Source organism: Barbus barbus (genome assembly GCF_936440315.1).
Source record: "Barbus barbus genome assembly, chromosome: 44".
NCBI lineage: Eukaryota > Metazoa > Chordata > Actinopteri > Cypriniformes > Cyprinidae > Barbus > Barbus barbus.
The window spans coordinates 6,362,501-6,386,364 of NC_136722.1; the positions used below are offsets into that span (position 1 = coordinate 6,362,501).

General features: G+C 36.5%; 1 protein-coding gene across 5 annotated transcripts in view; it reads left to right on the plus strand.

The window, feature by feature from the left end:
• Window positions 1-23,864, plus strand: part of LOC306863589 (histone-lysine N-methyltransferase 2C-like) — a 150,581-nt gene that overhangs the window by 40,803 nt on the left and 85,914 nt on the right. For all 5 annotated transcript variants that reach the window (XM_079407012.1, XM_079407014.1, XM_079407013.1 and 2 more), the window contains exons 3-5: window positions 1,037-1,134; window positions 11,659-11,809; window positions 17,047-17,262. In XM_079407012.1, the coding sequence (XP_079263138.1) occupies window positions 1,037-1,134; window positions 11,659-11,809; window positions 17,047-17,262 (465 nt within the window). The remainder of the gene's footprint in view (window positions 1-1,036; window positions 1,135-11,658; window positions 11,810-17,046; window positions 17,263-23,864) is intronic.

The window sequence follows — 23,864 nt, forward strand, 5'->3', positions numbered from 1 at the left end:
AATGATTGATGTAGAGATAGCCATGGCCATGTGTAATCTATCTAAAGAACATATGTGCCATCCCAACTTTCTCTCTTTCCGTTTTTTTTTTTTTTAAAGTGTGCTTTTAGCAGTGTGTACATGATGTAATAAATTCAAGGAGCTAATTTTACAATGTGTTGTGTGTTGATTCTCATACACTGCTTACAAAACCTCAGTAGCAACAAGAGCGTCATGATGCAACAGCAACACGGCTCTGGTGTGTAAAACATGAAAATGCTGTTGTTATTTTTTTGGAAACAATTCTAGTTGAAATAAATGTTTATTATAGTATACAAGACATGGTATGCTAATGCCGTTAAACGTAAAGTGAATTTGACATCTACTGTAAAAAGACGACAGCACCCATTGAACAGACTTTTTAGACACTTTAAGGTTCATGTTCATCTGCTCAAATCCGGTCTAACACATCTCCATAGAGCTTGCATGTTCAGTGTGCGATGTGTAGATGGTTGTTTTTTTGGTCGTGTCTGTTGTAGGGAACTAGATTTTGTAACCATAGTGACGAGCAGCCGAGCGCTTGCTGCAGGCCACACTGAGCCTCCATTGGCTGCTAGATGTGTGTTGACATGCTGGTTAGTGCTGGTGGGGGAAGGGTGGAGACTCAAACACTGACCCGTACTGTCATGAAGATCACTAACCCATATATCAGCACTCATCCTGTGAGAGTCTGTACAGCACGATAACCCAGTTTCTGACTTTTTGAAGTAGAAGTGCTTGTTTGAAAGAGATGATGCTGTTTAAACCCACTGCCAAATACTGCACATTCACAAAAGTTTTATTTTTAATTTTTTTTAAACCTTGATCCTATCAAAAGAACAATTTACTAGTTAGATGAGCTGGTTAAGACTCACAGGTTTGCTGTTCTCTTAGTTTCTACTCTGCACACTGATCTAAAAACAGTTCAAGCTATAGAAATGACTGTTGTGTGAGTTTGAAGAACAATATTGTTCAGCTATTGAGGAATATTAGCAATATTGTCTTGTTTGTGTTGTAGGTCTCGTAGTCGAGGTCGTACACAGGCCGATGATGAGGACAGCATGGATGCCACTGATGTCACACCAACTCCAAACATTGACATCGCATTGGAGATGGGTGAGATTTTTTTTTCTTCTGATTTTGCCGTGGCAGTTCTGTATCTACAATACTATAGTGAAAGGAATATGAGTTGTGAATTTGAAGTCTGAAATAGTTTTGTTCCATTTTTTTTAAATTACATACACCACACAAAAACAAATGTTTAAGTTTGCAAATGACTAAAAATGCTTTTTTTTTTTTTTTTTTTTTTCAAATCCTGTTAACCCTTAAAGACGGAGACAGCCGCCCCCTGGCTAAAAATAACTATTGTTCTTAAATGTTTAATAACTTTTGAACTGCTAATCCTATATAAATGCTTAAAAAGTGTCGTAAAGCAGAGATTCTCCACTTTTCGGAGATATCGCATTTGTCATATTCTCATAGTCAGAGGCTCCGTAGCGTACGTGATTACGTCATCATATTTTGATAACATTGATTCGTCAGAAGAAGCCAATGCATTTCGTTCCTCTGAGCCAAACAGGAGCGATTGTTGACGCTTAGTCCCACCCCCGTGCCCAGATTGGTTCTGTGACATTCAACCAATAAACATAGGTTTTGAACTTTTGAAACATTGTTTAGCAAGTTTCGTTGGAAATTTGAGCAAACGCAAAGTGAAAGTAAAGAGTGTCGTGCGTGCATGAAAACAAACACACAATAACACATTTGCATGAGAGCACTCTCTGAAAAAGCCCAGAAAAACACAGGGCAGAGCACTTTGGCATAAAAGGATGAAAAATGAAGGATGAAAAAGCAGTACAAATCGGATAAAGCACTGGAATTTAAGTCTTTGTGTCGCTAGATGATGTCCAGTCAATTCTGACACAGAGTGCAGCCAGCAGATCGATCCATTTGACTGTTATATTATTTAAATAATACTTATATAGTTCATAAAGAACATTTGCACTATTTTTTTTTCTGTTGCACTCTGTATATTTTGTTATTACTGTTATATAACATGGTTTCCATTTGCTTTACTCCCTACATGTTTTTGGACACATCTATATTGCTAGTAAAGTAAATAGACCTGTTTTTCATTGAAAAGCACCTATAACAATATTGTAATAAATGGCTATAACTTGCTTGGGGAATGTCATATAGAACATTTTTTATTTGGAAGTGTAAATACAACTTGACCAGATACAACAGAAGGAGTTTCTGTTTGAGTACACACAGTAAAAAAAAAAACACCCAATTATTGCTTGCGTTTTTCTTAAAATTCATTAATTCTTAGAGAAAACAAAGGGAAAATTGGGACTTTAAATTAGCTAAACTGAAACTTCAAGTCCTCCTGTTTATGATATATGTGACCCTGGAGCACAAAACCAGTCTTAAGTGTAAATTTTCCAAAACTGAGATTCATACATCATCTGAAAGCTGAATAAATAAGCGTTCCATTGATGTATGGTTTATTAGGATGGTTTGAAAATCTAGAGTCTGGTGCAGAAAATTTAAGTATTGAGAAAATCGCCTTTAAAGTTGTCCAAATGAAGTTCTTAGCAATGCATATTTTTAATCAAAAATTAAGTTTTGATACATTTATGGCAAGAAATTTACAAAATACCTTCTATCGTTACGTAATATCCTGTGATTTTTGGCATTAAAAAAAAATTGATAATTTTGACCCATACAAGTGTATTTTTGGCTGTTGCTACAAATATACCCCAGCGACTTAAGACCGGTTTTGTGGTCCAGGGTCACATATGGCAGATGCTAGAATATGTCTGAAAAAATAAACAAAGAAAAGTACAGGCTTGTCAGATGCCCCAAAATTGTTCTTGGTGTTTAAGGGTTAACTGGCTTGAACCTTTCACATTCTTCCTGGACCATCTTTAGTGTTGAGCCCTGGCTGAGATAAAATGACTTGGAACTGAAAAAAACAACAAAAGAAACCAACACAAGCCCTTTTTTTAAGATACATTTTTGTCAATCCGATAACAAGTGGACAACTCTAAATACATGGTCTGAAATGTTTTGATTTTGTCCACTTTCGATCACTTCCAGAGGTAGTTAAAAACGCATTCAACTGGATTGCTTTCATAGTGTAGATGCTCATGTGGTCAAATACATTCGAACAGCCACAAAATACCACTTCCTCTTTGCCTACTGACCTAATTGTTTAAACATTATAGGACATGTTGTAAGTGCGCTAGCCAGATGGATTTATATTTAGTTTGTAGGTGTAAAGTGAAAATGTCAAAAGCACAATGTCTCTTACCAGTCCTGATTCTAACACAAACCCACATAGCAAGAAACTATAGCTGCTGCTCTTCATATTATTTTCTGTCTCCTTTTGCATTCATATGTAAATTGCATGAGCTTATTCAGCAATATTAGATTGAAAGATCAGAAAAAGCATATATACAGTACATTCACAGACCCTCCCCTCAAAGAAAAAACAGGAAAGTGGTCAAAAACAGACAAAAGAGGCGGATTAAAACACCATGTGCAAATGGGAATGTGTCTCTCTTGTCCACTTGTGATCCGATTGACAAATGCAAAATACCAAGTGTAAATCGCATCGTCACATTGTCCTCCCTGGGTTACCATTGTAGTCCAATTTACAACAGACTCACAAATTGGTCTTGAAATCATGAGTCATGTTTGTGTATGTCAGTACTGTGTGAGACTTGAATAAATGGAATAACTTAGAGGTTGTTCATATGGCAGTAATCAAAAATACATTCAAAACTGTTTCTGGGATTTGTTTGTTTTTTCCTTTTTTCTATGACGGTAGTATATAGTTTGGTATGTGTCTTGTGGTATGTGTCACTGTTTGGTGTCACATTCATGCGTTTTGGTGTGAGGTTGATGGTACAACTTGATAGATGTTCTGTGGTGCATTAACTGATGTTCTCTCATTTATTTACCAAATACTGATTGCAGACTGTTGGTATTATGTTATTCTAGGGGAATCTTGTGTGAGCAGAAATAAGACCTGTTATTTTCCTTAATTCCCTATGCAAGTTTGTCACTATCTTTTTTTGTCACACTAATTAATAATAAAAAAAAGAGCAAATCCCATCCCCCTCCTGCCCTTTTGCACTTTTCAGTTATATTCTGTGGTGTTAGTCAGTGAGATGGCAGATGATTAACGCTCACAAAAGGCTTTTAACATCTTCATTGCTTTTAGTACACAAGCACTCTTTATTCTGGTACACAGCTTGCCTCTCACCTGAAGCTTGTGCTGTTTTATCTGCTGTCCGACTCCATCTGTGGCTGAGAGCGTAAACATCATAAAAGCACTTTAGGAGTCACTGCTGCAGTTTTTCACAAACTCGTTCTGGTCACAGCGTCTTATCTTCCGATCTTAGCCACATCCGTGAAGACTACTGTAGCTGTTATCCCACCCCAGGCTAAAGGCATTATGGGACATGACCTCTCTTTTCTGGGTATCCATGTGTAATGTCTAAATATGCAACTTACTTAGTCTTGCAAACTGGACTTTTAGATATCGACAGACTCTGGTCCACTGACCGACGTAAATTGTCCAATTGTCAACAGTAAATTATTATTATTATTAATTTTTTAGTCAATAAAATAAAACGTTAACAACAGTAATGTTGTGAAAAATATTAGTACCATTTGAAATATATATTTTGTATTTTTTTTTTTTTGTGTAATGCAAAGCTAAATCTTCAGTTTTAAACTTTCTCAATGGATTAAGAATTTCAACTAGTTTCTACTTTTGTTATAATAGTTATAATAAGACCACAAATTATTTAATTATAATGTAAGGAATAAAAAACAACACAAAATCACAATTCTTAGCTAAATAAAAGGCTTTATTTAATAGGTTTATGGGCTTCAGATTTGATTCAGCTCTTGTCAGTTTTGCATGCAGTATGCATTAAGCAGTCTGTGAAAGTTCCATGTTTGCGTTGTCCGAGGCTGAGGCTACTATTTTTGCGGTATCCGTCATCATGACCATCTCTATTTTTGTGCACTCCATTAATTTGTGACATTAGCACATTAGTGTTTCCTGCTCTTCCTAGTATGAGGGTGGTCTAAACTGTGACCCTTCTCCAAGCTAGACTCTATCATGATCATGACACATGACACATGAAATCTTCAACGAGAACAGTCATTTCCTGCTAATCATTACACCTAGAGTATTCCTGCTCTGGGCTGTAGGGTTGTCTAAGAGTGAACATGGTTGAACAGAATTATTGCTTGATTTAATTTCTTTCTTTCTCTAGTAACAAAGGCCTGTTTTGATTAAGCTGTAGCGACGTAGTTTTGTGTCTAGACAGTAAGAAGCAGCACTAAAATACTTCGTACGGAATGTATTTTTGTAAGACTTTTTTTGTCTCATCCCAAAGCCCCAAGCTTCGATTTATTAATTGTTGTAAATTTTACATCATTCTCTCTCTTCCCCTTTTGATAAAATGTACTAATGTGAATAAAAAGGTAAAATAATGACACACTGTCCTAAACGTCTGAAGAAGTTCTGTCTATCTCTTGTGCTCACCAAGGTGGCATTTATTTGATTAAAAAAATAAATAAATCCAATAAAAACAGTTGTATTGTAAAATATTATCAGAATGAGAATGAACTTTATTGGCCAAGTATGTTTACACATACAAGGAATTTGTTTTAGTGACAGAAGCTCCATAGTGCAACAGAAAGACAGCAACAGGACACAGATAATAAAAGAATAATATACAAATATCCCAATAGGCAATGTACAAAGCAGCAAAAACGCAATATATAATATAGACAACTATGTATGTACAGGTCAAGTATGTGCAAATTAGAAATGAGAAAAATAGAAATAAAATAAGTGAGTGTGGTGAATGGATAATGTGTTATAGTTTTGTGTTCCACATTTATTGTCAAGTGTTCATGAGATGGATTGCCTGAGGGAAGAAACTGTTCCTGTGCCTGGTCGTTCTGATGCTCAGAGCTCTGTACAGTTCAAAGAGGGAGTGTGCTGGATGTGAGGGGTCCAGAGTGATTTTACCAGCCCTTTTGCTCACTCTGGATAAGTACAGCTCATGGAGAGTGGGGAGGGTTGTACCAATGATTCCCTCAGCAGTACGGACTACCCTCCGTAGTCTTCTGAGGTCAGATTTGGTAGCTGAGCTGAACCAGACAGTTATTGAGGTGCAGAGGATGGATTCAATGATGGCGGAGTAGAACTGTTTCAGCAGCTCCTGTGGCAGGTTGAACTTCCTCAGCTGGTGAAGAAAGTACAACCTCTGCTGGGCCTTTCTGACAATGGAGTCAATGTGAATATCCCACTTCAGGTCCTGAGAGATGGTGCTGCCCAGGAATCTGAATGACTCCACTGCAGTCACAGTGCTGTTCATGATGGTGAGTGGGGGGAGAGCAGGGGGGTTTCTCCTGAAGTCCACAATCATCTATTTATTTTTGTACCTTGCTTTATACACAGAGGCACTGTCATGTTAGACTAGAAAAGGGCCCTGTCCAAACTGTTGCAATAAAATTAGCACACAATTCCCTAGAATATCATTATATGCTTAAACATTAAGATTTGTACTCATGGAAATTGCTAAAGTAGTCAAACCTGTTCATTAGAAGGGGGTGACCCAATACTTTTGGCAATATAGTGTATATAGATAAATGTTGTTTCCCTATATAGCTATATCTGTAAACATTTTGAAGGACTAAGCCTTTTTTTTTTTTGCCAAAAAAAAAATCCTTGGATGTTTTTAATGGCACAATTGAGCTAAATTTGTGTTTTAGGTTGTGCATGGTGGGAAAATGACTTATTCAGTTGTAGTCATTCTTCATGTCACATTGATATGTTTTCATCTTCTATAGTAATGTACATCAAGCTTTGGCACACACCTAATCCAACCCCCCCTTCCGCCCGCCGTGGTCCCGGTTTCTTATGACATTAATGCTCTTTTGAACAATGGAAAAACAATGTTCTGTCTTTGGAAACATCGTTTTAACAAGTGCTGTGTGGGCAAGTCTGCCATGAGATGAGCCATTTTCCTCCCTTTAAAGGTTGATCTAAAGGCCACGGCTCCCATTGTAATGACTTTTTGTGACACAGCGTATTTGTGTTTTTTTTTGTATTGTTCTCCAAGAGAACAAAGTGTCACTATCCACAGGGGAGAGAAAAGAGAATTTTGAGATGCAGTATGGTATACTTTGCCATTCAGAAATTTGGGGTCAGTACCGTTCATTTGTTTTTGACAGAGGTGGACTGTTTACTTCATTACTGTACTTAAGTACATTTTTTAGGTATCTGTACTTTGTCAAGAGTATTTTTATTTTGAGAAATGTTTACTTTGCCACATTCTGAAGCATAATATCATACTTTCTACTTAAAAATATTTGTTTGTTTGTTTGTTTGTTTTTATTTGTCACATACACAATTATACAGAGTATAACCAGCAGTGAAATGTGTGCTCTGCATTTAACCCATCCAAGTGTACACTCAGTAGTGAACATACACCCGGAGCAGTGGGCAGCCAACGCTGCGGCGCCCGGGGAGCAGTTGGGGGTTCAGTGCCTTGCTCAAGGCTCTCACCTCAGTCATGGTATTGAGGGTGGAGAGAGTGTTGGTTATTCACTCCCCCACCTACAATCCCTGCCAGACCTGAGACTCAAACCCACGACCTTCGGGTTACAATTCCAACTCTCTATCCATTAGGCCACGACTGCCCCAACAAAAAATTATTATTAATTGTATATTAAATATTTTGTTCCTCGTTGTTTTGAACTGGAGAAATCATATAGAACTGGATAAATCGTCATATATATACATTTGTCAAGTCAAGTTGAGCTTTATTGTCATTCCGCTACATGTGGGGTCATACAGTGGAACGAAATGTCGTGCCTCGCAGGACCACGGTGTTACATAAATACAGACATACGACAATGAAGTAAAAAACACTATAAACCTATACACAACTAACCTACTGACAGATTTAACTATAAGTATATTATATATAGGTATTTACCCTAAAGAAACTAAAACAAATAAAAGATAAAAAATACAAACTATACAAATGCTTCACACAAATACTGTACATGTGCAAAGAGAAACATTTTGAGTCAAGCAGCTGGTTGGGGAACAGTGCAGGATGATTTGTAGTGCATGAGCATGTAAACATACATATATTGCCGAGTATTTTGTGGGATTGTGTACACGCAGCAGTGTGTGTAAGTGTCCATAGTGCACATAGAGCAGAGTGTGTTACTACAGGTGGTTTGTACAGGCCCACTCACCTGTGTGTAGCACACTTCCAATTGCACAAAGTTTCATACAGTTTTTTTTCTTTGGTGTGGTAAGGTTGGGGGGGTGTTTGGGGTGGGGGGTGGTCCATGTTTCAGGAGGTAGGGGTTTGCATGGGGTTTCAGAGGGGGGCGGGGTGGTTTGAGTTCAGGGCTCTCACAGCCTGGGGAAAAAAGCTGTTGAGCAGTCTGGCGGAGCGGGCTCTGATGCTCCGGTACCGTCTTCCTGATGGTAGGAGCTGGAAGAGACTGTGGGAGGGATGGGTGGAGTCCTTCACGATGCTGTTGTATAATGTATATTTATATGTTTATGTGTGTGTACAATAAGAATGTTTCTTAAGCCCCAAATCAGCAAATTAGTATGATTTCTGAAAGGCCACTGAATGTTTTGTATTTGAAAAATATATTAAAATAGAAAAAAACAAGTTACTGACCCCTAACATTTGAATGGTAGTGCAGTATTCTTGATTGATATAATCTGTGGGGAATAAGATTAATGTACAATTGCTGAGTTTTGTATTGGTTGACTCTTCACCAGAATTCACCAGAATTAGGGAAATTATTTGCCAAAAAAAAAAAAAAATTTTTTTTTTTTTTAATTTGTCATTTACTGTCTAAAGACTGTCTAGGTCACTTTTTTCATACAATTTCACAAAATCACAATTAGAGTTATAAAAGCGCAAACAGTTGAGTACTGCTGTCTAATAGACTATTCCTTGTCTTCCTCACGGATCATTGTACATTGTCTGCCCGCTCTTCTTATACTGCATTAATGTAGCACCGGCAGATGACATCTCTACACGAACATCACAGTGCTGTTAGACAGCATTCTTCACTCATACTACTGTTTCCACCAATCCAGTGGGCGTATAAAAATGTTTCCCAGAAACCAGCTTGTGTTTCTGGTAATGTAGGAACACTTATTGATAATCATTTTTTGTGTTGAGTTTTGAATATGATTCATAGTGTATTTGTACATTGTCTGTAATTGATCAAATCCAGATTTTTGTCTAAGACTGTGTGAGCTCCTCTCTGTCCTTCAGTACTAGTTTATTTCAGACATCTGATCCAAGTAAACCTAGGGAGTGGGTTTTAAACATTAAAAACCCGTGCATTGTTGTTGTTTTATAAAATCCAGAGTGTGACCTTGGTTAAGTTAGCAAAAAAATTGGTTTTAGAAGAACAAATTTTCAACATTTTTATAAATTTTCTGATTGTTTTTCAAAAAAATTTAGCGATGGGAAAAACAAAAACAGGGTCAAATAATAATCAAATATAAGGGCCTGTTTTGATTTCATGTTTATATATTATGATAGTATATGATTTGTATGTTATGGTCATTAGATTTAGGGTATTTTCATAACAATAAAGAATGTTTACACGAGAAATGCCAAGCTGGTGTAATTAATAGCTTAGTATATGACCATACGTGCCATTTCTCCCGTACGCGTCCTGGCCAGGATTTCTATATTGCTTTGATTCAAAGTACCTAGAGAGCGTTTCGAAAAACATAAGGAACCGACGTCATACACCGATCCGTCTGCACATGCACACAAAGCCAAATCCTAGATATTTTAGGCAATATAGAAATCCTGGCCAGGATGCATCACCCTAGTATATAAACTACAAATAACTTACTTCAACATCATTGTATGACCAAAATCCACATTAGATTACAATCATAAGTTATTACAAACACTCAATGCTGGTTTGAAGTGAGATTTGAGGAAAAGCTTATTATTAATTTGATAAAAAAGCCTTAGCTTGATGCTAATGTTAGCTCTAATGCACCGGTTACAGCATTTCATGATGCATCAGAAGAATTGACGCAAGGTTGTAAGAAAAGGTTTTGTTTTCTAGAAAGACACTTTACGTGGATAAATGTATATTGGATCAAAGCGATGCGGACCAGCAGACTATAAGGAGTGGATAAAGATTTTCAATTTCACCCAATCACAGTTAGACCTGGTTTAAATTGGGCTTAAAATCCTGTAGTGTGAACTAGGCATAAGAGTTTTCTTCCAGGAATGTATACATCACAATATCCCACATTTAAATAAATCCAAAAAGATTGTGTATTGTGCATCTTTCAGCAAATAGTATCATCGGTTGTACACTCGATATCGGAGTGCATTGTGGGTATAAAGTATTGAACGAATGTAGGGAATTAAGTGTTCGTTCCGAATTTGGACAGCACTACAAAATGACTGACACCTGATTGTAGAGGATAGGGAGCCGTTTCGGACACAGCTAGAGATGGTAATCATAAACAAACAGATGTTTTGTTTGTTGCTGTCATAGTAGCCCAGGCATGAGCTGTCAAGGCATAGCCTTTTCAGGAAATGGTGGTGGGGTGTAGCAGCTTGTTGCATTTAAAGAGACACAAATAATGCAGTATATTTTAGCCTCCAGCCAAAAAGGGGAATTTACAGCATGACATAATAAATGATCTGTGGGGTCTTTTTAGGCAAAAACCTCATTCTGTGGACACCTAAGACTTAGGTTGCACCTTGTTAAAAGGGGAATAGTAGGACACCTTTAAGTATTTTAAGATGCAAATTACAAACAATAAAATGCATACCAAATAAGAAAGATACAAATATTTTCAAGTACAGTACAGGTGGGTCTGTGTAACTGCAACATTCAAGAAATGGAATAAACAAATGTAAAAATAAAACACTACATGGTCTTCACTGTGTTAATTAAATATGCATTGATCTTATTAAATCCACAAAAGTTCTTCAGCCTAGAGCAGTGAGTGATTTTCTGTTTTACTTACATTTTTGATTCAAAATAATAACATAGACATCAGTTTATTAGGCTGCTGTCACAAAATTCTGACAAGCATCTGATTGTCTTCCGACAGTTTATATTCACTTTAAGACTGTTTATGTAAACCTTGTGTGTATTTGGAAGTTTAGGCACAATAAGAAATAAAAGAGAAGTGCAGTATTCACACTCCGCATAACCGCTGACTGTCTGCACGCTTTGGGCTTCATACTCAGAAAACTGTATGACAAAACATTGTGAGGGTAAAAATGTGTTTAAACTGGAAAGGCTTTAAATGCATGCAAACAATCAACTTTTATGGTGCCAAAGAACTGCAGCCATGTAACTGCAATAGAAATATTAATCAAAAACAAAAATAATCATTAAAAAAAGCCATAGAACTGCAACTGATAGAATGCACTGTAACACAATACCAATGATCTCTTCATGATGGCAGATCATGGACATTGTAACCATTCACAATCTAATCTAATGTCAATCTTATATTGCACACCCCTAGTGTAAATGATATTAAAATTGTGAATGTCTTGTTTGAATTCATAGATGTGGTGGAGCCAGAAACGGATGATGATTTTCTTGAGCCACTGGATCTCAGCCCCAGAGATGAGAGGCCTCTGTCCCCGCTCTTCCAGCGCTCCGTGTCTGAAGACTCTGCTGGCTCCTCTGCCTCCACCAGCAGAAAAGCCAAAACTAGGTTGGTGTCAAACACACACACACACACACACACTCTCTCTCTCTCGGCTGACTTAATGCTGCCCGTATGTGTACATTTAAAGGTTGAGAGGGTGAGAGAGTTCACACAAATACAGAGTGCTGATGAATAATGTTTGGACAGCAGAAAGTGTACAAGGGAGGGTAAAGTAGGGTTTTAGAAGACAAAGAGGAAGTGCATGTCAGGTCAAAGAAAGCCTCTAGTTGCCTGTATGTTTGTGTCAGTGGTGTTCTGAAAAAAGTCCTCACTGTTTTCATGTTCCACTCTCACATGTTGACACATTTTTCTGTTTAAATAAACATTTCTCAGAAATAAACCCCAATGACAATAGTTTTTTTTTTTTAAATCATAATTAAATTAATGTTCTAATAATTAAAGCAAAGAATATTTCTTATCAAGCTACATACAGATTACAGTTCACATTTATTCCAAAATACACACATACACACTAGGGGTGGGAGAAAAAATAGATTCACCTAACTATCGCGATTCTTTTTAAAACAGACATTAACATTTAAAAACAAAAAGTAGTAATTACAGTGCTATGCATAAGTTTAGGCACCCATGCTAAAGTTGACTAAAAAGAGGAATAAAAAATAATCTTTTGGAAATTGAACTTAATGCCTTAATTAAAAAAATTGGGAAAAATCCAACCTTTAAGGACACCAATTTTCTTTGTGAATGAATAATGTATCGTAAATAAATAAATGTTCTTCCTTAAAATACAGGGTGCATAAGTTTGGGCACCCCTATGTTAAATTCCCATAGAGGCAGGCAGATTTTTATTTTTAAAGGCCAGTTACTTCATGGATCCAGGATACTATGCATTCTGATAAAGTTCCCTTGGCTTTTCGAATTAAAATAGCCCCACATCATCACATAGCCTTCACCATACCTAGAGATTGGCATGGAGTACTTTCCATAAGATCACCTCTCAATGCAAATCAAACCAACTATTAGGCTAACTGAAATAAAACCATGCCTATCTCTAGGTATGGTGAAGGCTATGTGATGATGTGGGACTATTTTAATTCGAAAAGCCAAGGGAACTTTATCAGGATGCATAGTATCCTGGATCCATGAAGTAACTGGCCTTTAAAAGTAAAAATCTGCCTGCCTCTATGGGAATTTAACATAGGGGTGCCCAAACTTATGCACCCTGTATTTTAAGGAAGAACATTTATTTATTTACGATACATTATTCATTCACAAAGAAAATTGGTGTCCTTAAAGGTTGGATTTTTCCCAATTTTTTTAATTAAGGCATTAAGTTCAATTTCCAAAAGATTATTTTTTATTCCTCTTTTTAGTCAACTTTAGCATGGGTGCCTAAACTTATGCATAGCACTGTATAATAGGTAACACTTTAGAATAGGGAACACTTATCCACTATTAACTACGACTTTTCGCTCAATAAATTCCTAATTTGCTGCTTAGTAAGGTAGTAATTAATAGTTAGTAAGGTAGTTGTTAAATTTAGGTATTGGGTAGGATTAGGGATGTAGAATAAGGTCATGTAGAATAAGACATTAATATGTGCTTAATTACTACTAATAAATGGCTAATATTCTAGTAATATGCATGCTAATAAGCAACTAGTTAAGAGACCCTAAAATAAAGTGTTACCTTTAGTATAATATGTAACTATTGTAACAATTCAGTTTAAAACGTACACATAATATTGTTGAAAATCCCAATTACAGGATTTTGCCGAGTAGCAGAATCCTGTTGCAAACACTGGTACACAGGCATGGCCGCAGCTAGTGTGCTTTTTTTGCACACTGAGTGAAAGCGAGGGAGTCGGGGGGAGGGGACTGCTGAAGCCCTGCTGCTGTCATTAGTAAAAGGAGGGGGCGAGAGAACGCTCTCTTTTGGATTCCCAATTAGTACAGTTTGTGCACTCGCTAATGTGCAGTACCATTTGCAAAATGTGCGAGAGGAGAGAGACCCCCCTTCAGCCAGTACTACATGTGCATCACATCTCCCACTGACAGCAGCTCTCATGGGCCGCACAACGAGCAGCTAAAGAGTGTTTGAGAAAATAAATGAACTCGCTGACAGTTATGACATTTCACAAAGATTTCCCACAATCACAATGTTTATTCAAAATATTGTCAGCAAATACAATTAAATACAAATGCTCCAGCTGAAAAGCCCAATAACAGAAAATAACCAAAAAATCATGAATGTTTAGACTGGTGACCATGTGTTTAACTACAACAAAGTAGTTACATTTCAGTGCAGTTTGGTTACTAATCGTTTCTCAGGGAGACATCTGTACAAGAACATGCATGGCTCCACTGTGGGAACTTTTGCATCAAGATGGCAATTCATTTAGTAGAAAATGAGGCAGTTGGGTAATTTATTAGTTTTTTTTTTTACATAGTTTTGTCAGTAATACAAAAAAAAAAGTGAAAAGTCTTGACTAAAAATGAAAATTCTGTATCTACTGGGCCGAAATCTGGCTTCATTCCAGGTAAATGAATATATTTAGGGTCTATGAAATATTTAATTTCATATTTACAAATTTAATTGCTGCCTTTACTATCACATTGACTATCACATTAAGCCAAATCACAATGTATATTTTATTACGCTTTATTCCATGGTCTATCTCAATACTGGATTCTGATTGGCTGGCAGGTATGCAGTAAAACCGTTTAGTGCACAGGTAGTTCCAGGTCAGTTTAATCACCGTTCCGTATTAATGCACTGCTTTAATTGATGCACACTAACCAACATGCATCACTCGCGCACACACACAGAGAGAGAGATCACAGATTGCGCTGCACACACACATAAGTTAAACTTGTAGTTAACGCTTCCCCACAATTTTTATTAATAAAATGGCCTAGAAACTAGATCGCTACCATATACTCCTCAGCAACGAGGTGGTAAAATCACTGTTTTTGAATGAATTAGTTGTTTGTAGAGAGAGATGTGCAGACGCAGCACGCAGGTAACGCACACACAACTGTCATCTCTCCCTTTCAATTCAATTCAATTCAATTCAATATGTGCTTTATTGGCATGACAATTGTTACAATGTATTGCCTAAGCATAGTGTTTACATTAAATATAGAACAAATAGGTATTTAAAAAAATAAATAATAATAATAATTTAAAAATAAATAAATGCATGTATTTATAATTAAACAAAATAGAACAAATAAATTCTATGAACAATTAAACATTTAGCACTCGTCTCCTTCGCTCTGGTTAAATAGCAAAAGTGAAGTGAATAGAAAGATGACTGCTCTGGTTGTTAAAGAACACAGCAGGAGCGCTATCTGTAGGATCTATGATCTCCGCGATGCAGAGAACGCGCACGGAATCCAGTCATAAAAACGGAATTTACAGTTTAACGCGGAATGTGACGGAATTTGTCAAAGTTTGGATGAATTAATCAAAAGTAGGTCATTACACTTAAATCAAATCGCGATATGGACTAGTATCTGTAAATATTAAGCTGCAAAAGTGGATTTAAATATGAATCCTGCATGTTCTGCGCGTCTCTGTGTGAATGTGCTGCACGTGCGGTTGTGTTTACTAATGTGGCGCTCGCGGTGATTTCAGCGTCTGCCTCTCAATGAGGACATAAATACATCAACAATATCTCCAGAACTGATCTGAAAGGCACTTTACGAGCATTTTACCATTTAATTTGAGTAAAACTAGCATCATATCATACACACACAGAACTTTAAAAGTATTCACGGCAACCCGTCAAAATAAAAGTTCGGTTTAACAGCCTATTAAAAGACCGTGTGCCAGAAATAGGCTATATTACTATTATTTAGTAGAATGTACATATTACTACTACTGTTAAGTTTTTTTTAAAGAAATAATCACAAACTATTTTAATTTTAATAGTAAATCCCCTTCATTTGCCAAAAATGCAAATGTTTAATTTTCATTAATTCAAATATAAATGAATTAAAATTGTTTTATGCCTTCATCTGATATCCAGTAAAATTTAAATACACAACACAGAATTTCTGAGGGGGAAAATACATTTCATAAGGCTACTGTAAGAATAAATAAAAATTGTTTGTATGCATTCAAATAATAGACATGCTAAAACACAGAATTTGGTAACAATAAAACATAAGGTGAGAAAAAAATAAAACGTGTCATTTTTGTTACACTTTTAATAAATTAAATGTTAAATTGTATAATTTTCATGATTTTAATTAATTAGACATGCTTTTAGATTAATAGCATTTAATTTGACCATTAAAAAAAAAAAAGAGTCCAGAAAAATTCAAACAGGAAAAAAACGGAATCCAGAAAAATTAAAATGGAAAAAATTGAATGTAGAAAAAAATAAAACTGAATTTGGGGAAAAATAAAACGGATTTCATAGGGCCCTATATCTGGAAATATTTTGGTTATGAAGCAAATGAGAATATCAACAAATAGAACTTTGGATTTTAATTAGTACATGTATTAGTAAACGTTAGTTTCAATTAACATTTAACTAAGATTAATAAAAGATTAATAAATAAATCAACAAATGCAGTACCTCAAGACATTTTTTTGTTCATGTAAAATATACCGCATGTTCTCGATTTGTTACATTTATCTTTAAATTAAAAAAATTACCCCCTTAATATTGTGGCAGTTTTTTTCTCCGTGGTATCGAAAATGGTATCGAATATCGATATTTTTCAAGGTATCGTATCGAAGTTAGAAATTCCAGTATCGTGACAACACTAGTAGGTTGATTAGGATCTCTTGTTATTTTACTGAATTGGGGTGTGATTTCACTGTCAGAGCCATCCAAGGATGTTATGTGCTCTCCCGTTATCCTATTTGAGTTTGGTCTGGGGCACTACATGGACTGTAAACCCCTGACTAGTCAGATTGTTGGACAAATAAAACAGTGAGGATTGGATGCGGAACTGCTCAATGACTTGGGGCAAAACACTCTACCCAAGTATTTGAATGCAACCGCTTCTGGCTATGAAAGGTCAAATTCATTTTTCTTTGCCAAATAAAATGTGTCAATGGAATTCATAACATTGGAAGTTGCACATTGCATTCTTAGCATTGCACTATATATTAAGCATGCAGAATGGAAGCATGCACTTGCAATGCTGGCCAGGCAGTCACGTCTACATTTGTGTACTTATTAATGTTTACTTTGTTTAGGTTTCTAATCGAATAGTTGAAAGTCTGAAAGTAATTGCTTTTATCTCTTCTCTTGTCCCTCTCAGAGAAAAGCTCTGTGCCTTCTGCTACTGTGGAGAAAAGAGTCTCTTGGGTCAGGGTGAGTTGAAATTGTTTGGACCGACGCCTGGTTACGTCCCCCTGCACATCCGGAACCGCCGTGGCAGCTCTGAGAAGGACGACGATTACCATGACGATGACAATGATTTTGATGACCATGACAACAACCGAAGCCCAGGGCATCGTGGGTGCGGCCTGAAAAAGTGAGTTGTTACTGCTGTTGTCTGGTGAAGGTGCTTTGGATAGATGTTTAGTTCTCCAAAGTCGTTTAAAAAAAATAAATAAATAAACCAAACATTTCAGTAAAGATGCAAAATATGCACCATCATTGATTTCACCACACTACTGTTTTTTTTTCTTTAGTATCTCATGCAGTGAGTAATCAATTTATATGACATATTAGGACCCTGTTCAACTGTTAAAAATGACTCTTGCAATTTGTAACATTCTTTTGCAAAGACCGTTATAGAGAAAAAACTATTTAAAATTCCAGCTTGTTGCATTGTTTGTACATAAGTGGCATGCGGAATGAGAAAGTACAGGACGTGGTGTTCATTGTGAAAGTGGCTTGGTACAGCTCTGAAGTGTTTGATTGACGTGGCTTTAAGCTGTGATGTGTAATGAGGTTGTGTAGAGGTGGGAGTTCAGAAGGGTTTGCCGGTTTTGTTTGCTGTGGGGACTAAAAGCGCCTTGTTTAAAAAGCAGTGACCCCAGTGACCTCCACAGAGCAGAAATAATACTGAGTGCTGTGCTAGGCACTATCTCATTAGAATGTCCGGTGTAATTACTCCTCATAATTGGACTAAATTAGTTCCTAAACTAGGTTCATCTTTGTAATGGTGAGGTTTGAATTTTTCACATAATCTTAAAATTTATTTTGCTCTTACTACCTTAAAGGGATAGTTCACCCAAAAATAAAAATTACCCCATGATTTACTCACCCTCAATCCATCCTAGGTGTATTCTTTTAACCCCAAATGCAAATTATTCTTCCTTAGAACTAGTTCTCTTTAAAATACAAAACTTGTGTAATCCCACATAGGCTATATGCAATCAGATGCATATTTAAAACTGGAATATAATTTAATTTCAGTCATTTATGTGTTTCTTAAACATATAATCCATTCTCGATTACTATCCGCCATCAAAATAAATGTAATTATTCCGGCTGCTGTGAGAAAAGGCAGGAAAAGGCAGCATCCTCACATGCGATACAGCCTACTTGCCGGGGGCAGCTTCAAGTTTACAGAAGTGACATAATGACGTGGCGGCATGCTCGAATTTCCCGCAAAAACTACCAGTACCACTCAAATTAGAAAATATTACAAACTTACCGTTGTGAATCAGGCTAAAGGAAGGAGATAGTTTTAAACACTGGCTGGTTATGTACTTGCTCAAAAATTGATTTCGGATCATTTTTAACCAAACAAAGTTACGGACTGCAGCTTTAATAAACTTGTTGAAATAAAGCATGAAACTGTAATCATTTACTCACCCTGTTTCAGACCTCTATGACTTCATTTCTTCCATCAAGCTAAAATAAATATTTTATAATTAGTATAATAATAATAATTATTATTAGTATTAATATTATTAGTATTATTTTAGTAGATTATCAAGGCTCTTCACCATACATGGAAAGTGAATGGCTATAGAACAGTGGTTCTCAACTGGTTTGGCCTTGGGATCCATGTTTTCCCATGGTCATCCATCACCCACTTGTGTTAATGTTTCGTTTGTTAAAAAACGCATTATTTTTGACATAATTTACCATTATTTCACACCGCTATGTAGGGATGGGCGATATCTTATCGTTTGCGATATACCGTTGAAAATTCTCCTCACGATAAAAATTTGACTCCTCACGATAATAACGATAAGTCTAGTTGATGACGTAGTTTTGTGCGCGCCCGATTCACTGTTAATGTGCGGAGTGAAAACAAGCATGGCGGAAGGCGGACGTGAGGCTGACAGTGCGTTCACACCGGACGCGACTTGCGCGAATAAATCGCGCTATTCGCGCGTAGTTGGACGCGTGAACATTTTGGGTTTACTCGCTTCATTCGCGCGTGAAATTCACTGCACAACATGGGCGGGGCTTCTGCCAGGCGCACATGTATGACTGACACAGAGAGCGTATAGAATTTTGCTCTAAACGCTCAATTCGCGCTGCGTCATTTGCGCGAATTGCGCGGCAGGATGTCTATTCGCGTTTTTGCATTGACTTAACATGTAAATCACTCGCGCTTAACGCTTCATTCGCGTCTGGTGTGAACGCACCATGAGGAGGAGCTTGTTGTTACGCGAGGAGCTACCTCCACAATTTGGAACTGGTTTGGTTACAGAAAATCAGATGTGGAGCAAACTACCGTAATATGCAAAGTGTACAGAAAAATGGTGGTTACAAAGAGTGGAAACACGTCCCATTTGAATTTGACAAAAGATGCCATACTTTTAATAGTTAGAAAAATGCCATTACAAAGGTAAAAACAAAATTCCCTGTAAATCACTTTAAGGAGTCAAATATCACCTCGTAATGGGAAGGTCCATTTTTGATCAGAATTGTTGATTATTGATTTGAAGGTGCTGCTAAATTTTTGACCGTGCTCCTAAATATTTTAAATTAGAAGCACAAGCGCTCCTAAAAAGAAAAGTAAGCGTAGAGCCCTGAGAAATATTTCTCATGTATGTGACGAGCCCCAATTTTAAGTTTTCTTTTTTTAATTATTATTATTTTAAGTTGTTTCATTATCAGGAAAAAATGCAAGTGATCCGCGCGAGCACCTCACTGTCATGCATGCGCATTCTTTTCCGCACAAACACTTGCATATGAATAATAGTCTAGACTCTAGAGCATAGCCTCATAAACTTGTTTTAATAAATCGCTTATGTATTAAATAAAGATACAAAACAGGTTGTTAAATATGCTGAATATATTGTTCAAATATTTATAAAATGTGAAACTGTAGCTAATCTTATTCGCAGTCTAGCGTTTTGCATCTGCATAACATAGTGAATTATTTTTAACAGGCAATGATACAAAATAAAACCAAACAAGATTTGTAATGAAGAAAAAAAAAATGTAGACAAATAAGAATGATGTAGCCCACATCTCTTGAGCGTCTCACACAGCATGCGCGTGAACACGCAAAATCTTGCTCTCTGCATGAATGCAACGCAGATGGCGACATAAGTTTGTTTGAAACACATAAAAAGTTTAGATAAGATAATATTAACAATGAACATTATATGACATTTAAAATAGTTTTGGCGATTTTTCCTTCAGTCCTGTGCATTTCTGACCCAAACAGCAAAGCAGTCTAAATCTTCGCGATGTTCTCGTTAAATATGACATTTCTGAGATATTACAATGAATTAATTTCTAAAATGTTATGATATGGAAAGCCTGAAACAGATCACAGCAGTATAGCCATACACAGGCTTTCAGTCATCAGCAACGTGGTAAATGTGTGCCAGTAGCCTATGCATATGATTTAATATGAAGCGTCCGTAACGCATTATTATGGTTGATAAGAGCAATTAATGGAGATGAGCTGTTGATCATAATTAGCATGGCCATAAGTTGGCTGTGTACAGAAAGTTTCAAGTTAATTGCATTAATAATACTATATGAAATAAACTAAAACTTAATCTATTTATTTATTTATTTATATATATATATATATATATATATATATATATATATATATATATATATATATATATATATATATATATATATATATATATATATATATATTATCGTCATTTGTATCGTTATCGCAATAAATACCTGAAATTATCGTGATAAATTTTTTAGGCCATATCGCCCATCCCTACCGCTATGTCCCTTCTCTGATAAACTAGCTGATGATTTCCTGCTTTTGTGAAGCCCCTCCCTCAGAAATACACGATGGGCTCTGATTGGTTAGCTGGCCCCGTGTGTTGTATTTTGTTAAACCGCTTCTAGTGCGTGTCTAAACATCCCACCCCTCAGCTCAGCGGGATGTGCTCTGGTTGTATTGTAAACAATGGCGTTGTCTATATTGCTTATCAGTTTGAGCCCGATTGAGACGCAGAGGATATTAGTGAAGAGGATCACGCAGTACCTGTGCAAGCACGGCTTTTAATGGTAGGCATATGTTTTTTGTTTGTTGTTGTCTTATACGTTTACATACGCTTTTATTATGCTACTGCTTCTGTTAGCTTTTAATATACGGTTTTATCATGATTAAAGCTTTAATACAGTACGGAAACCGCATGTGTGTCCATGTTTAACGCTTGTCATAGCTATGTGAAAACAAGTGTATAAACAGAAGAGTTCGAGCTGAGCTGATCTGAATGAGAGAGAGAGATGCAGAGCAGGGTGACGCAAGGGACAGGATTGAGAGCCGCTGCTTTAGAACGTTGATTTTGAAACTTGTGAATCCATTAGAATCGTTAGAATCACGATTCAGACAGTGAATAGATTTTTACGTGCACCCCTAGTTTTCTTCCTCTTCTATAAAGCAGCACAGCATGGCCCCCTTCATTGGATGTTCCCGGGGGCGGGGTTTATCTGGGTTTATGATGTCACTAACCCGGAATTATTTTGTTGTAGTCCCTTACCAGCCGTTCGCTGTAGGCGATGCTATGCTAATTCTGTAAAAGACAATTTCTCCCTTTGCATTGATCTTTGAGCTTCGTAAATTTGCAGATGTTGTTTATGCTCGCATTACATTACACACTAACAAAAGTTAAAAAGCTGAAATCATATTATGTGACCTCTTTAATACAACTTGGTATGGGCCACCACAGTCATTTAAACATGTACAAAATTACACATTTTGGGTTATGGAAACAACAGTTAGCCTGTCTATACAATACTAACATGAACTGTTAATGAAACGTGGAAACGGCACCTGAATAGAATGAATATCATACCTTCATGCTAATCCTTCCCAGCTAACACAGGCAGTACTGGCATGTGATTTATCGGTACTGTACTTTTATTCAGGCGCAGCTCGTCTATATGGGCCATATACCAAAATATTCATCCACAACATAGACCTCTATTTAAACTGAAACAATAATAAATTGTAAATGTGTTCCGCATTCTGCAACAAATATTTTTCAGATTTTCTATACTATTTTAAGTCGTAAAATAAGCAGTATATATTAAAATCTTGCGCATGACTTGTAGCAGGCATGTATACATGATACTAAGCGGGGCAGACGGTGCCTGAGACCTCCCGAGCTCAACAGCGCCCCACAATTTTGTAACGTAAATATGTGGTGAAATGGGAAACTGCAGCGCACTTTAATTGGGGCAGTTTTGAGACTGCCTCGTTTATTTTCACGTTACCTTACGTGAACCTCGCTCCACCAAAATGTTATCAGTCCGCTTCAGCTATGTGTCTGCATTAGGTCAGTAACTAGTTGGCATGTCTGGTTTTTTTTTTCTATGTTGAGTAGTGGATCAAATTAACAGTATAAATCCTTTATATAACAGTATAAATGTGCTCATATGAATAGCCTTTATGTGTTTATATTGTGTTTGTTTTATTATTATTCTGAGAATAGACATATAATCGTCTTTCCTCACAAGTTGTGGAGCAATTCGCGTAACATTCTAAACTATTATAGGTCAACATTTGGAGGTGATAAATGCTGTATTAAGGCAGTTATAATACAGGATTTTATGCGTGCTCTCCGAGCCTGTCAATCAACATTAGCGCGCCACCCACAGGATAACGCAAGGATATCGCTGCCAAAATTTTGTCCGCATGTGTTCAGAGATATAAAGATATAAAGTTTGTAAAATGTTTTTCATATTAGTGCCACGACCTAGTAGGGCTGTCAAATTGCCTGAAAAACTAAATTCGAATTTTGTACTAAAATATTATATTCAAATTATATCCTAATTTAAAAGGCATCATTTCTGTTAGGGAAAAAAACGCTTTTGGCTTCTCTCCTGAGGCCACAAGAGGGTGCATCGAGTAAAATGTTACCGTACTAATGCACGTTTCTTCAAAGCAATAACAAAAACAAGACTATCTTTGAAAAGTGCATAATTTTTTAAATAAAGTTTATAAACCATATATAATTAATTACATTGTTTAAACAATTAGAAACAACAAGCATCGTGTAAGTATGTATAGTTTAATACTAAGGCCCGAAAACCAATCACAAAGAGTAGCCTACTTTTTTCATTTAAAAACATGAGATGTTTTTCTATTTTAAATTCTATTTTAATTTTTTTTTGTCAGCCCTACGACCTAGAATCTGCCAAACCTAAATTTACAGTCAGGAGTCTCTACTGCTTTTATTTCTTGTAGCATGCTTGTAGTTTCTGCACTTTAGTGAAGTGATATACAGCGTGGTGCCATGTTCGCGCGTGCTGTTGAAGAGTGCACTCTATGAACACTGTATAACATCTGGCAGGACAGGATAGTTCACTTTTCTGAGGTGAGCGATAATGGCACCGACGTTAAACTTGTCAACATCTCATCAGACCACAGATATTGAATAGGGACAGTGCGTTTTTTTCAGGCACTCTTTACTTAAACTGCATCTGATAGAAGTGTCAACAGCTTTCGTGCACGTCTTTTTAAAATAAGTCTCGCATCAGAAAAACATTTAGAATTACATTTTTTGTTGTTGATGTCGTTTCTTTGGCCGACCCACTCAGAACGGTCTCACCAGTTGACAAACACTGATATAGAACACAAGTCATAAACTAATTGTATGATTCTTTTAATTTTTTATTTTTATACCTTGATTGCCTTTAGTAAACATTTACTTTCACTGTATGGAGAGAAAGAGC